At 44.0% G+C, this 14,501-nt stretch overlaps 1 protein-coding gene across 12 annotated transcripts in view; it reads right to left on the bottom strand.

The window, feature by feature from the left end:
• RAD18 (RAD18 E3 ubiquitin protein ligase) overlaps positions 1-14,501 on the bottom strand; it is a 119,930-nt gene that overhangs the window by 66,302 nt on the left and 39,127 nt on the right. For all 12 annotated transcript variants that reach the window (XR_005226079.2, XM_043550880.1, XM_037903696.2 and 9 more), the window contains 2 exons: positions 13,521-13,597; positions 12,551-12,611 (listed from right to left, as the gene is read on the bottom strand). Coding sequence is in view for 11 of the 12 variants with exons in the window: in XM_043550880.1 (XP_043406815.1) it covers positions 12,551-12,611; positions 13,521-13,597 (138 nt within the window). In the remaining variant the exon portion in view is untranslated. The remainder of the gene's footprint in view (positions 1-12,550; positions 12,612-13,520; positions 13,598-14,501) is intronic.

Here is a 14,501-nt window from a genome sequence, read left to right on the forward strand (position 1 = left end):
GACTCTTTGCATTTTTCCTCCATCTCTGTCAGTATTCTTTTAGTTTGTGGTGCAGCTACTTAGCATTTAAATCACTCAAGTGATATCCTGGAAAAGAAGCCACATCTAGCATACAATATAAACCACTGTTGTGCAGTCTCTGAAATTACACCAGGCCCATGTTTTTAAGAATTGTGGGTCTTTTGATAATACAACTGCAAATGCAATGACAAACATTTAAAAAAACCCCAAATGATATCAATCACTAAACCTCTCCCTCTGAATCACCTTAAGACAAACAGAGATCCACAAGGAAAAGCTATAATAGAAAATGATTTTTTGTATAAATGAAAGAAAATCTCCAGAAAAAACAGGAGCCTGATCCTGCGAAGAGCTGAGCACACTCCCAGCTCTAAATTTTAAAAAAAAAAAAGGCCCTGTCCTTCTGTCATTGAATTCAGGGGGAACAGAAGCACGTACCATGTGCTATTACAGAAAGGAAAGAAGAATTACTGGTAGGTAAGTAACCATTCAATATATTGTAGTGACTATGGATCCTGCTATAGATTTACATTCATCTCATGCGTATGAGCCGAGACTCTTTTGAATATTAGTGTCCGGCGGGGCCACGGCTTGCCCTATGTCTCCTCATGCTCTTGTGCAAGGACATAAAGGGCAGAGCAAGCGCAACTCTCCTTCAGTTCTCTCGCGACTTGAAGTTCATGATAGCTGCGGACTCCTAAAGTGGGAACGGAAGATGAGCCACGGAACTCACACTGACAACATCTTGAAGAACCAATGTGACTGTACCATTAGCAACTGTTTTCTCTTCTTTGAGACTGGGTCAGTGTGGATTCTTCTGTGACTAGCCAGCAGTATCCTTTTCAAGATGGTGGGAAAGAGGAGTATCAGCTGCATCAGTCAATTAGAGATGAGTACCACTTTTCCAAATCAGGCATTGGATCTACCAGCCAGGCCCAGGGCATAACATTTGACAAATATGAGCAGATTTCTCCATGTAGCAGCCTTATAGATTCAGATAGCAGCATGTTACAGAGACATGCCAAGGATGTTACTTGGGCTGTGGTTGAGTGAGACTTGATAGTCAGTGGGGGCAACACATCTGGCAGCTGAAAGCACAGTGAGGTACACTGAATTATCCATTAGACAGTCTGTGAAGAAACAGCCTGGCCTTTGGATTGGCCAGCTGTAGTCACAAATAGATGTGGTGACAGTCTGAGGGTATGTCTACACTACGAAATTAGGTCAATTTTATAGAAGTCGATTGTTAGAAACCGATTTTACACAGTCAATTGTGTATGTCCCCACTAAGCGCATTAAGTCGGCAGAGTACATCCTGACTACCGTGACTAGCATTGACTTAGAGAACGGTGCACTGTGAGTAGCTATCCTACAGTTCCCACAGTCTCCGCTGCCCATTGGAATAGGGGGTTAAGCTCCCAATGCCTGATGGGGCAAAAACATTGTCACGGGTGGTTTTGGGTACATGTTGTCAGGCCCCCCTCCCTCCCTCTGTGAAAGCAACGGCAGACAATCGTTTCGCGCCTTTTTTCCTCGGTTACCCGTGCAGACGCCATACCATGGCAAGCATGGAGCCCGCTCAGCTCACAGTCATCATACGTCTCCTGGGTGCTGCTGGCAGATGCGGTACTGCATTGCTACACAGCAGCAGCTCTTTGCCTTCGTGGCAGACTGTGCAGTAGGACTAATTGCTGTCATACGTCTCATGGGTGCTCCGGGCAGACCTTGGTGAGGTCGATCGTGGGCACCTGGACAGACATGGCTATCCTCCTCTTAGAGCACCGAATGGGAGCCAGACACTCCAGGTCAGTCTCTTCTTGTTCGTCTCATAGAGATTCAGTCCTGCCTGGAATATCATGCGAGCTGGAGCCTTCTGCCTCAGGCTGCTCTCCCAGCCGGCAGCACCACATGGTCGCACCTACCCCATCCTACCCCTTGCTCCCGTGGCTCATGAAGCCTGGATAGTAGTACGGGGCAAGTGCAGAATGGTGGTAGAATGTGCCTTTGGATGTTTAAAAGCTCGCTGGCGCTGTCTGCTGACTAGGTCAGACCTCAGCGCAACCAACATTCCCATTGTTATTGCTGCTTGCTCCATAACATCAGAGAGTAAGCGGGAGACTTTATGGTGGTGTGGGAGGTTGAGGCAAATTGCCTGGTGTCCGATTTTGAGCAGCCAGACACCAGGGCGATTAGAAGAGCACAGCAAGGTGTGCTGTGCATCAGAGAGGCTTTGAAAACCAGTTTCTTGACTGGCCAGGCTTCGGTGTGACAGTTGTATGTGTTTCTCCTTGATGCAAACCCACTCCCTTTGTTGATTTTAATTCCCTGTAAGCCAACCACCCTCCCACCTTCGAAATAAACTAACTATTGTTTTGAAACCATGCATTCTCTTTATTAAAGTAAAAAAAAAAAAAAAAAGAGATAACGGACAAGGTAGCTCGGGTGGGGTGGGGGAGGAGGGAAGGACGAGGCCACATTGCTTATTGTAGCCATACTAAAAATCAAACTGTTTGAATGACAGCCTTTTGTTGCTTGGGCCATCCTCTGAAGTGGAGTGGCTGGGTGCCTGGAGCCTCCGCCCCCGCGTTCTTGGGCGTCTGGGTGAGGAGGCTATGGAACATGAGGAGGAGGGTAGGCAGTTATACATTGGATGCAGCGGGTATCTGTGCTCTTGTTGGCTTTCCTGCAGCTCCGACAGATGCTTCATCATGTCCGTTTGCTCCCCCATTAGCCTCAGCATCGAGCCCTGCCTCTGCTCTTCGTGCTCACTTAATTCTTTCCTGGCCTCTGCCACTGAATGCCTCCATGCATTAAGCTGTGCCCTATCAGTGCCGGAGGACTGCATGAGCTTGGAAAACATGTCATCGCGAGTGAATTTTTTTTGCCTTCTAATCTGTGATAACCTCAGGGACGGAGATGATAGGGGGAGCGTGGAAACATTCTATGCTCTACGACTCTGGGGGGACTGCATGGTCACCTGTGCTGCTGAGTTCGCCATGATGACCAAACAGGAAATGAAATTCTAAACTTCCCGAGGCTTTTCCTGTGTACCTGGCTAGTGCATCGGAGTTCAAAGTGCTGTCCAGAGCGGTCACAATGGAGCACTCTGGGATAGCTCCCGGAGGCCAATACCATCGATTTGCGTCCACACTACCCCAAATTCGACCCAGCAAGGTCAATTTTAGCGCTACTTCCCTCCTCGCGGAGGAGTAGCGACGTTGATTTTAAGAGCCCTTTAGGTCGACAGAACGGGGTTGGTTGTGTGGATGCAGTCATTTTTAAATTGACCTAACGTGGCTAAATTCGATCTAACCCCGTAGTGTAGACCAGGCCTGAAAGAATTAGTCCTGTCAGTGTAACATTGGAGAGCTCTGGAAGCATCCAAAGTATGTTGCTTCTTCTCCCCATGCATGGAATGCAGTTTTGGTAAGACCCCATGATAAGACAATAGATTGGTTTACGTGGAACTGAGAAAGCACCTTAAGAATATCTTTCACACCACGAAAAACAACGAGGAGTCCTTGTGGCACCTTAGAAACTAACAAATTTATTTGGGCATAGGCTTTCATGGGCTAAAACCCACTTCATCAGAGAGATGCATCTGATGATGAAGTGGGTTTTAGCCCACGAAAGCCTATGCCCAAATAAATTTGTTAGTCTCTAACGTGCCACAAGGACTCCTCGTTGTTTTTGCTGATACAGACTAACACAGCTTCCACTCTGAAACCTTTCACACCACCTTGTCTTTATGGCACATAGTATATGGCCATTCCATTATGAATGCCTTAAGCTCATTTACTCTTATGGCCAAAGTGATGGCCACAAGAAAGACCATTACAAGGGCAAAATGGTGAATGGAGCTCTCCAAGAGGGGCTCAAAGGAAGGCTTCATAAAAACATAAGCAGGATGATGTTGAGATCCCATTCCAGAGTAGGTTTGGCAACCAGTGGATATGTATGCATTAGGCCCTTATGATACTTGGATATCGTTGGATGAAAGAAGACTAACAACTGTGTCAGAGTATATGCCAATATTACCACTAGACAGACTATAATTGAACTAAGAGTATAGGGTTCTTCAATTACAAATCCAGAATCTTCGGTATTAGGGACTGCACTAGGTGGAGACCAACTGGAGCATCTCTTCCATCTGGATGAAGAAGTTTTTCTTGTGAATAGCTTCCTGCCTTATATTACAAAGGTGCAAAAGCAGTCTCTTCCCATAGTACTCAGCCAGCCAGCATCCAGATTAGCAACTAAAGCACCATTGGGTATGGATAGAACGCTTGACCACGATCTTTCAACAGAAGGTGTCGACAGTTTGATAGCCTGATCCGGGGGGTTTCAAGAACATTCTGAGCAGGTCCATCAGCCAGAATGTCTTGGCCCATAGGGAGATATAAGGATGCACTTGGCCTGGTCTCTGGGTTTGGCAATCACCTTGGATATCAGTAGGATTGGCAGGAAAGCATAAAAACTTCCCTGATTCTAGTGCAGAAGGAAGGTTTATGTCTCCTCTGGAACAGAGGTTGGGACATTTGGTGCTGCCCCCAGAAGAGAACAGGTTATCACCAGATTTCCCCCATTGGTGGAATATCAACTGGACGGACTTGACCACTTGTGGTTGGTGGCAGTTTCTCTACTTAGGAAATCTGCCAAGTTGTTGCTCGACCCCAGAGGATGAAGGGCTATCGGGGCTATACTGTGTAGGCAGTAGCAATCCATAGTTCAATTGCCTCTTTACTGGGTCAGGGAAGGAGGTCTGGCCCCATTCTTGTTTATGTAGCACATCACTGGCTTCTGAGCTGACAGTATCTGTCAGGGCCATAGGACTGGGAGGAACACCATACACACCAGTATGATGGATATCAGTTCCAGGACATTTATATGTAATCTCCTGTCTCCTAGGGACCATGTCCCTTTTACCTGCAGTAGGGTACCCAGGCCAACCAAACTCCCCCCCACACCAAGCCTGTTCCAGACACATCCATAGCCAATGCTCTAGAAGGGGATGGGATTTTGAGTGATTCCCCTTTCTGGACACTGTTAAGGTGTAGCCCCCAGGTCAATGCCTTGAAGACAAAAGCCAGAATTATTACTTTCTTGCTCAGCCTATGCCTGGTGGGGGAGCAGATGGACCCAAGCCAAAGTTGTAGAGGCCTCAAGTGAAGTCTATCAAGTGCTGTCACAGATGCACCCACTGATATGTGGCCTAATAATTTAAGCAGGTCCGTAACATCATAATAGGACATGCTATCACCCTGTTTATAATTACCTTAGTGAGACAAACCCGTCCTGAGGTAAGTACACTCTTGCTGTTTTGGACTCTACCCTGGCTCCTATGAATTCTGTCATCGGGAATGGAAAGAAAGACAATTTCTTGTAGATCACCCAGAGGCCCAGTTGGGTAAACAGAGAAAGACTACTGCCACAGTTTCAGAGTTAACGGCACCTTTGGAATCCCCCCTCTCCCCCCCCCCCCCCCCCCACACACACAGCCGATCTTCCTTGGGGGCACCCACTTAAGGTTTTAGGCTTCCCAGCTGCCATCTCTCTTGGGGCAGAGACCCATGTCTATCTCCCTTCAGACTGGATTTAGGTTTGCAGTCTCACTACACCTCACTGTTCTCTCCACCAGTTCTAACCAGGGTCCAGCACCTGTGATTAACTCTTTCTCCAGGAGCTACAACAGTGTATACCAGCCTTCATAAAGCAAATGGCATTTAATTCTTAATGCAAAAGCATTACGGAGAAAACAAAAATAATAAAAATTTACATACATACTAAAAGCTTACCAGAGGTCACCCTTAACTCCAACCCCAGTATTTCAGACCCCAGAAAGGGGATTTTTCCTCCCTTTGGTTACAAACTCATGTCAGTTTTTAGGTCACGTTCCAGACCCCAACTGGAAAGTTCGGCTGATTCTTTATACAGCAAGGGCTTTTACTATCCAGTCTCTGGGAACAAATAATCATCAGTATCCTCAGAGTGCAGGTCCAAAAGGCGAGGGTTTTTAATAACCAGGGTTGCAGAATTTGCATTAGTTACTCCCCAGAAAACCCACTTAACACATTGTCCCAAAAGTCCATGCCTGTCTGGTACTTCAAATATAGTAATTTAAATACCTTACACTTCCAAGGTCTCATAAATGTCAATTTGCCAGTGTTTTGTGACAGGATTTGCCTATGATCAATCAGTCAACTAATTACAGATAGGTGTGGATGCCTATCCTCCTTTGGGGTGCTGCTACCATAGCAAGGCACTTTGTGAAGTCTCTTGATGAGGTAGAGAATCCAAATGTACTGGTAATGATTCTGTCTCCCTGTAAATCTGAGGTACTTCCTGTGGGCTGGATGGATGGTGATGTGGAAGTACATACCCTGCAAGTCTACAGACACAAACCAGTCGTGAGTCTGAAGAGCTGGAATGATGGAGGCAAGTGTTACCATTCTGAAGCTGAGGCAGCATATGTATGTATTCAGTCTCCTCAGGTCTAGGATAGGACAAAGACCTCTCCCCTTTTCTTCTTCAGAATGTAGAAAGATCAGGAGTAGAAATATCTGTGCCTGTAATCTCACAAAACTTTTTCTATGGCTCCTAAACAGAGCAATGAAGCCACTTTTTTTTTTTTCAAAAAGAAAAGGAGTACTTGTGGCACCTTAGAGACTAACCAATTTATTTGAGCATAAGCTTTCATGAGCTACAGCTCACTTCATCGGATGCATACTGTGGAAACTGCAGAAGACATTATATACACAGAGAACATGAAACAATACCTCCTCCCATCCCACTCTCCTGCTGGTAATAGCTTATCCAAAGTGATCACTCTCCTTACAATGTGTATGATAATCAAGTTGGGCCATCTCCAGCACAAATCCAGGTTTTCTCACCCTCCGCCGCCCCCCCCCCCCCACAAACTCACTCTCCTGCTATCTATTCAGGGGACACCATCACAGGGCCTAATAACATCAGCCACACTATCAGAGGCTCGTTCACCTGCACATCCACCAATGTGATATATGCCAAGATGTGCCAGCAATGCCCCTCTGCCATGTACATTGGTCAAACTGGACAGTCTCTACGTAAAAGAATAAATGGACACAAATCAGATGTCAAGAATTATAACATTCATAAACCAGTAGGAGAACACTTCAATCTCTCTGGTCACGCAATTACAGACATGAAGGTCGCTATCTTACAACAAAAAAAACTTCAAATCCAGACTCCAGCGAGAAACTGCTGAATTGGAATTCATTTGCAAATTGGATACTATTAATTTAGGCTTAAATAGAGACTGGGAGTGGCTAAGTCATTATGCAAGGTAGCCTATTTCCCCTTGTTTTTTCCTACCCCCGCCCCCCAGACGTTCTAGTTAAACTTGGATTTATGCTGGAAATGGCCCACCTTGATTATCATGCACATTGTATGGAGAGTGGTCACTTTGGATGAGCTTTTACCAGCAGGAGAGTGAGTTTGTGTGTGTGTTGGGGCGGGGGGGGGGGGGGGGGGGGGGGGTGTGTGTGAGAAAACCTGGATTTGTGCTGGAAATGGCCCACCTTGATTATCATGCACATTGTAGGGAGAGTGGTCACCTTGGATAAGCTATTACCAGCAGGAGAGTGAGTTTGTGTGTGTGTGTGTTTTTGGGGGGGTGGGGGGGGGAAACCTGGATTTGTGCAGGAAATGGCCCACCTTGATCATCATACACATTGTAAAGAGAGTGGTCACTTTGGACGGGCTATTACCAGCAGGAGAGTGAGTTTGTGTGTGGCGGGGCGGAGGGTGAGAAAACCTGGATTTGCGCTGGAAATGGCCCAACTTGATTATCATACACATTGTAAGGAGAGTGATCACTTTGGATAAGCTATTACCAGCAGGAGAGTGGGATGGGAGGAGGTATTGTTTCATGGTCTCTGTGTATATAATGTCTTCTGCAGTTTCCACAGTATGCATCCAATGAAGTGAGCTGTAGCTCATGAAAGCTTATGCTCAAATAAATTGGTTAGTCTCTAAGGTGCCACAAGTACTCCTTTTCTTTTTGCGAATACAGACTAACACGGCTGTTACTCTGAAACCTTTTTTTTTCAACTGGCACTTGTGCGAAGATACCCCAAAGAGTCAGTGAACAGGGCAGGTAGGAAGTAAAGAGAAGAATTGGATGGGGTAGCCATAAGTGACTATGTCTATCACCCATATGTCAGCTGTGATCCCTGGTCAAGGGAAGGGGATGAGGCAATTTCCGAAGATTGGCTACAGAATCTTGGTTTCAGTGTGGCTCACAACCGTCTCTTCAAACCTGCTGCCTCTGGGAATCAGGCTGAAGTGCAATGTTCTGGCTACTACTTGCCCTTCTTTGATGGGGTTTTGAGTTCTTCCCAGCAGTCTTGTGGGAGCCTCAACAGGAAGAGAGGGTCACCCGCTCCGATATCAGGAAGCTCTATTTTGCAAAACAGAGCTTGGTAATGAGTGGTTCTAACTTGCAGGGAAGCTGAGTCGACCTTGCCCCCCCCCCCAAAAAAGATCCAGCCTCTTGAGATCCTTATTCTTTGGGGTCCCTTTAGTTCAGTGGTTCTGAAACTTTTGTACTGGTGACCCCTTTCACATAGCAAGCCTCTGAGTGCAACCCCCCTTATAAATTTAAAATATTTTAAAAATATATTTAACACCATTATAAATGCTGGATGCAAAGCGGGGTTTCAGATGGAGGCTGACAGCTCGCAAACCCCCCACCACCACCATATAATAACCTCGCGACCCCCTGAGGAGTCCCGACCCCCAGTTTGAGAACCCCTGCTTTAGTTGATCTTTGGTTCTGTTTTCTGCCCTGAATCACTGAGAGGACGAGAAATCCTGGTGTGGGATGTGAGAACTGTTCAAAGCCCTCAGGCAGGACTTGGTAATGTTTCTGTAGTTGCTTCAAAATCAGAAGTAAGGCCAACATGTGCCAGTGATCCTTCACAGTCTCCAATTTGCCCTCGTTAACTGGTACAGCAATCCTTGTGGGCACTGAGGAGCTCAAGATGTTGAACATCTTGTGTATGTTCTCTTGGATTACTCTCATCTCAATTTCCAAGGTGTCTGCTGTCCTGGTGAAGCTCCTGGAAGGCTCTAAAGTATTCCAGAGGAAGGATAGGGTTGGTGCAACTGCCTCGTTCAGAGAAAAAGATGAGTCTTTGCATGGAGAGGGCAGCTGGAACATCTGGGCTTGCTTTGCCCCTACTAATGGCAGGGCAAGAAGTGCAGCTGGAGCCTCATGTCCCTCAATTTCTGGGGTGCAAGGAGGAGTGGCAAATGGAGAATTTGCCGAGAATTTGCCACCCCGATAGACACAGCTATTCAAAAGATTCTAAGGCCTTGGCTACACTTGCACGTTATACCACAATAAAGCCGCCCAGAGCGCTCTAACTCACTCCCCACCCACACTGGCAAGGCACGCAGAGCGCTCTGACTCCCTGGCTAGAGCTCTGCTGGTACTCCACCTTCCCGAGAGGGATAAGGTTTGCTGCATATTGGGTGAGACGTTACAGTGTCAGTGTGAACGAGGAGTTACGTTACAGTGCTCTGATTGCCTCCCAAAAACATCCCATAATCCCATTAACTGAAGTGGCCCTTCTTGTATTTGTTGTGAACTCCGGCAGGAATGCGGAAGTTGCCCTTTCAAAGCTCCATTTTGGAGTGCCGGCTGCTTACCAGCTCCGAGAAAAAAACAAACAGCTAATGTTTGCTTTGAGTGAGAGAGAGAGGGGCGGGGGAGGGAGTGGGGGGTCTGTACTTACAAAGCAGCGTGCTGACACACTCTCAGCACCCCAAAAGCCCACTCTCTCCCACCACATACACACAACACACTCCACCCCAGCCTCTCCCCATTTGGGAAGCACGTTGCAACCACCTGAATGCTGAGATAGCTGCCCATAATGCACTGCTCCCAATGCGGCTGCAAGTGCTGCAAATGTGGCAATGCCAGTGCGCTTTCAGCTGTCAGTGTGGACAGACTGGAGTGCTTTCCCTACTGCGCTGTACGAAGGCTGGTTTAACGCAAAGCACTCTACAGCTGCAACTGTAGCCAAGCCCTAAGGTTGTGTACATGAGGCGCAGGCACACTTACAGTGGGATCCACTCTGACACACACTCAAAAAATCACCTTTATTTTTTTTTATTTTTAAAGGTACGGATTCTCGTAGCAGCTCAAGTGGCCTTCAGCAGCACGCATACAAACACTCATTCAGATTACTGAGACAAAAAATATTCATTTGTCATTCAAAAACACTTCACATACACCTGAAGAGGAAATTGCGTACTTCACCATTTGCTGAAAGTATGGCAAACTGTACTCAACAGAAGAAAATGGGTCTTGCTTCTGGCTACTTTGAGCCTTTTAAAGACATTGTTGAAGAAAATACCACCTTGTCGCAAGTTTCATACTGAAGAATACAACAAAAGAAATAATACCGCATATGGAATATTTTAGAATGTTATGGAACTCATGCCAGCAGGAATCCAGAGAATGAACATGAATTCAGCTATGAATTTGGAACCTTTGGAGGCAAATGTACTAAATTAAAAGGACGAAAGTGTTCCATGCTATATATTAAAACCCTAAAGCACTTCCACATTACAGACAAAACATACCTAATGAAAGTCTTTTAAATTCTGAAATGTCCTCTAACTTTGCAGGATTGGAATCTAAGTCTGTGTACATTTTGAGACTTGTCCTCAGCAGCCTATGATCCTTTGTTCAAATACATTACTTAAATGGATTTTGGATCAGTCCCTTAAAGAGCTACTAGACACTTGTCAGAATTAGGAAAGCATACCCTTTAAAGGCCATTAAGCTTAAAAATCAGAATTTCTGCATTTCTGTCCCCCTGAATTGTATTAGTAGAGATTTTTGCATGGAAGCAGAAGTATTATTAATGAATTGCTTTGACTTAAATGAAACTGCTTAAGATCTAAAACCAACAACAATGTGTATGCAGTGATATAAATACACCTGAAATAAAACTGTTAAAAGTAAAAGAGAAGGTTTGCCTACGATTTAAGCCCAAATTCAGGGCTGGCATAAGTGGTTGCAACCTTACAAATGTCGTCAGAATTGTATCTAGTAAATGCAGAGTTGTATTATTCTAGACTAGAGATTAGTTTGGCCCTAAGGCATTGGAGGAAAGATAGGTTGAAACAGGAAATATGGCCACATTACAGTTTTAAATGGATCCTTTAAATATAACCAGGACAAACTGTCCCTTCATTGCATAGCTTCTCCATGCTTAAAATGGGAGACATTAAAATGTAATGCTCCTGTAAAAGGTGGAAAATTGTATTGGTGGGATATGGCTCACTGTTGAGATTGCTTTAGTTTCCAAGCAGACTGCCGATGAAGTGAAATGACTGGGGTAAACAGGAGAGGAAAAAATCCAAGAACAGCAAAGTTAAAATTCAAGAGCTAAGGACTGTGAATGTTCTACTTATATACATATAACCCAGCAAATACACAAAGAGTAACAGGGAAATCAATATACTGAATGCAATTTCTGCAGCAAGTTCTTGGAAAACAGGATGCAGGTCCAGCTATCTGAATGCAAGGATGCAACCCAACCAATAAGGGTGAATCCCAAATGGTACCAAGAGCTCCAAATTCCCTCTCTTAGGAGATGCTAGGAACTTGCAGAATCAGATCATACAAGGAATAAAATGCACACAACATAATAAATTTTTAAATAGCAAGAAACCCATCCTCTTGCTTGGAAAATCTAGTCAGTCATTGGTCTTGTTAATGGAATTGAACATTTCCCTTCTGGAAGGACAGGTTCATAGATTCCCAGGGCAGAAGGGACCATTGTGATAACCTAGTGTGACCTCCTGTGTAACACAGGCCATAAGAACATCCTCTCCAAAATTCCTTGAACATCTCTTTTAGAAAAAACATTCAATCTTGATTTTAAAATGACCAGTGAAGGAGAATCCACCAGGACCCTTGGTAAATTGTTCCAATAGTTAATTACCCTCACTAATAAAAACTTACCCTTTATTTAGGTGCCATGGTCTCAAAGAAAAGATTTTTCAACACACCAACTTGCTCAACACACCAACTGCTGCTGGGGACAAACTGTCTAATTACTGCATACTGAATCTTCCCTTTTTGAAGTAGGTTATTGGGAATGTAGTACTAAGATAACTGCAACGGAATCCTTCAATTTCAAGAATTCTTGAGCCCTGTCAGTTTGGGTTTAGGCCTGGCTATGGTACAGAAACTGTACTGGACGCATTAGTTAATTATCTTCTTAGGTGAGGGAGGAAGATCATGCTCTGCCTATCTAAGATATATAGCCTCCACCCACACTATCTGAGAGCCTCACAATATCGAATATATATTAATGCCTCAACACCCCTACAAATACAGAGAAATATTACTGTCCTCATTGTTTTTTAACAGATGGGGAACTGAGGCACAGAGAGGCTATTTTTATATTTGCATGTACGCCTACAGCAAAGGAGTTTTGAAAATGCAAAATGCATACATTGTATTACTTACGATAATAGGTGTGAATCTCATCCATTTCCTTTTCTGTCTGGTCCTTCGTAAATGTCATGCTCTGCAAAGTGATACAAAATGTTCATTTGAAGAAGAAAATGAAGATAGTCACATTTTAAAAACACAAGCTTTAATGTCAGAACATGAAGGAAACTTACCTTTGAAACAGAGAAAATATTATTCCTTTTTACCCCCACTCTTTAGACACCAAAACAATCAGTACTACACTTTAATAAGGACTATGATAACCCTATATGGGAGGAGATCATTTGTCCAGCTTTTTCCCACCCCCTCTGCTCAGCCCTACCTGTTAACATTTAACATATACCTGGGCTGTGTATAAAGTGCCCCCTTTGCTCTACTTTCACAAGAGCAGCAGGAGAATGCCAAGCTGCCAAGGAGACTAAACAGAACAAAAACAGACCTTCCTTAAAACCTCCCTCCAGTCTTCTGATTGGTTCAAGGCCAGGTCAGTATCTTCATCTCACTTTATAAAACCCCCCTGGGAATTTTTACTGCAATTATAAAAAGCTCAAATGTAGGTGGTTCAACCATAGAAGCATCAGTACTATACAAACTAGTATTCCCCTTAACAATAAGTGATATCACATTTTAATTGTAAGTTGTTTTACACTAGTTATTTAAAATACACCCACACAAATATCTTGAATATGCTACTAATGGTTGGTTTAAATTTAAAAGCATCGTAGTGTCTTGGCACCATGCATTCTGCTCAACCTCTTCCTCCCCCAAGCCATCCTGCCATGTACCAACAACAGCACTCTCCTGTTAGAAGTATCACCATCACCATGATTCCCTCTCCCTGCTCAGAAGGATTGAGTTGGGTCGGATTTAGCACCAGATGTAAAGGGTTTTCCAGTTGAATATTTTAGCACGCTGAATTCCTTTTATGAAGAAATATGTAAAAATGCTTCATAACTCTTTTGGTACAGAGATAATAAAAACTTACATTTTCACCAGCTTTATTAAATTCAAGTTGAGTCCGAGTTTTCTCATTGTTTTCAAGCTCTTTCACTATTTCTGCAACTGTTAATATCAACAAGCATTATAAATGGCAGAACCACAATATGGCTGTTAAGATAAAGAATAAAACAGCACTGAAAAGAACTGTCCTAGAGCTAAATGACATTCAGGCCTACATGCATTAATCTTTCACCTCAGGACACTCGGTCTGAAATCCAGACTTGAGTCACAAGCGAGAACAAAATATAATAGGCTTATCCCAGTAGTCTAGTGGACATTTGTTAACACTGCAAAACCAAAATTTGCAATAGTTCAGTAGTATTGGTAGTCTGCACACAAGACTCAGGAATAGAACACAAGGTCAAGAGCTATGGGCCCTGGCAGAGCTGCCTTGAAGGTTACACAGTGCTTGCTTTCAGATGGCTCCTAGCCAGTCCCAGGCCATTAATCTCTTACTTTCTCCCGGTATGAAATTCATTTTCAATCTCTCTCTCATTGTGCCAACATATTCAATTTTCTATGCTATCTAGACATATATTTGTACAAAAAGTCTCCATTTTATAGCACATATTTAACTGAAAGTTTAAATTATGAAACATGCTGTTTATATTCTTTTTAGCTCCAAGCATTACATCCAAATGCAAAACAAAACTACCTATGCGTGTCAATGCAAAACCCATCGTCCAAAGAAAGATCACATATTACTGTAAGAATTAAATTAGGCACATCTATAGATTATCATTAGGCACAATTGGGCTCATTAACACTGTAGACATAACTAGAGCTATGCAGTACTTTGTGTAATTTATTGTGCCATATGCATTACTAATTTATCTCTATGCCCAAATATATCTGCAGAGCCACCAGAAAACTATTTGCATTTATAAAAACAGATACTTTTATGAGACAACTAAGTGTTCAGGGTTTGGTCAGAGAATAAAAAACCTTAAATTACATAGGAATAAAA

This window comes from Chelonia mydas, chromosome 7 (assembly GCF_015237465.2).
Source record: "Chelonia mydas isolate rCheMyd1 chromosome 7, rCheMyd1.pri.v2, whole genome shotgun sequence".
Lineage (NCBI taxonomy): Eukaryota > Metazoa > Chordata > Testudines > Cheloniidae > Chelonia > Chelonia mydas.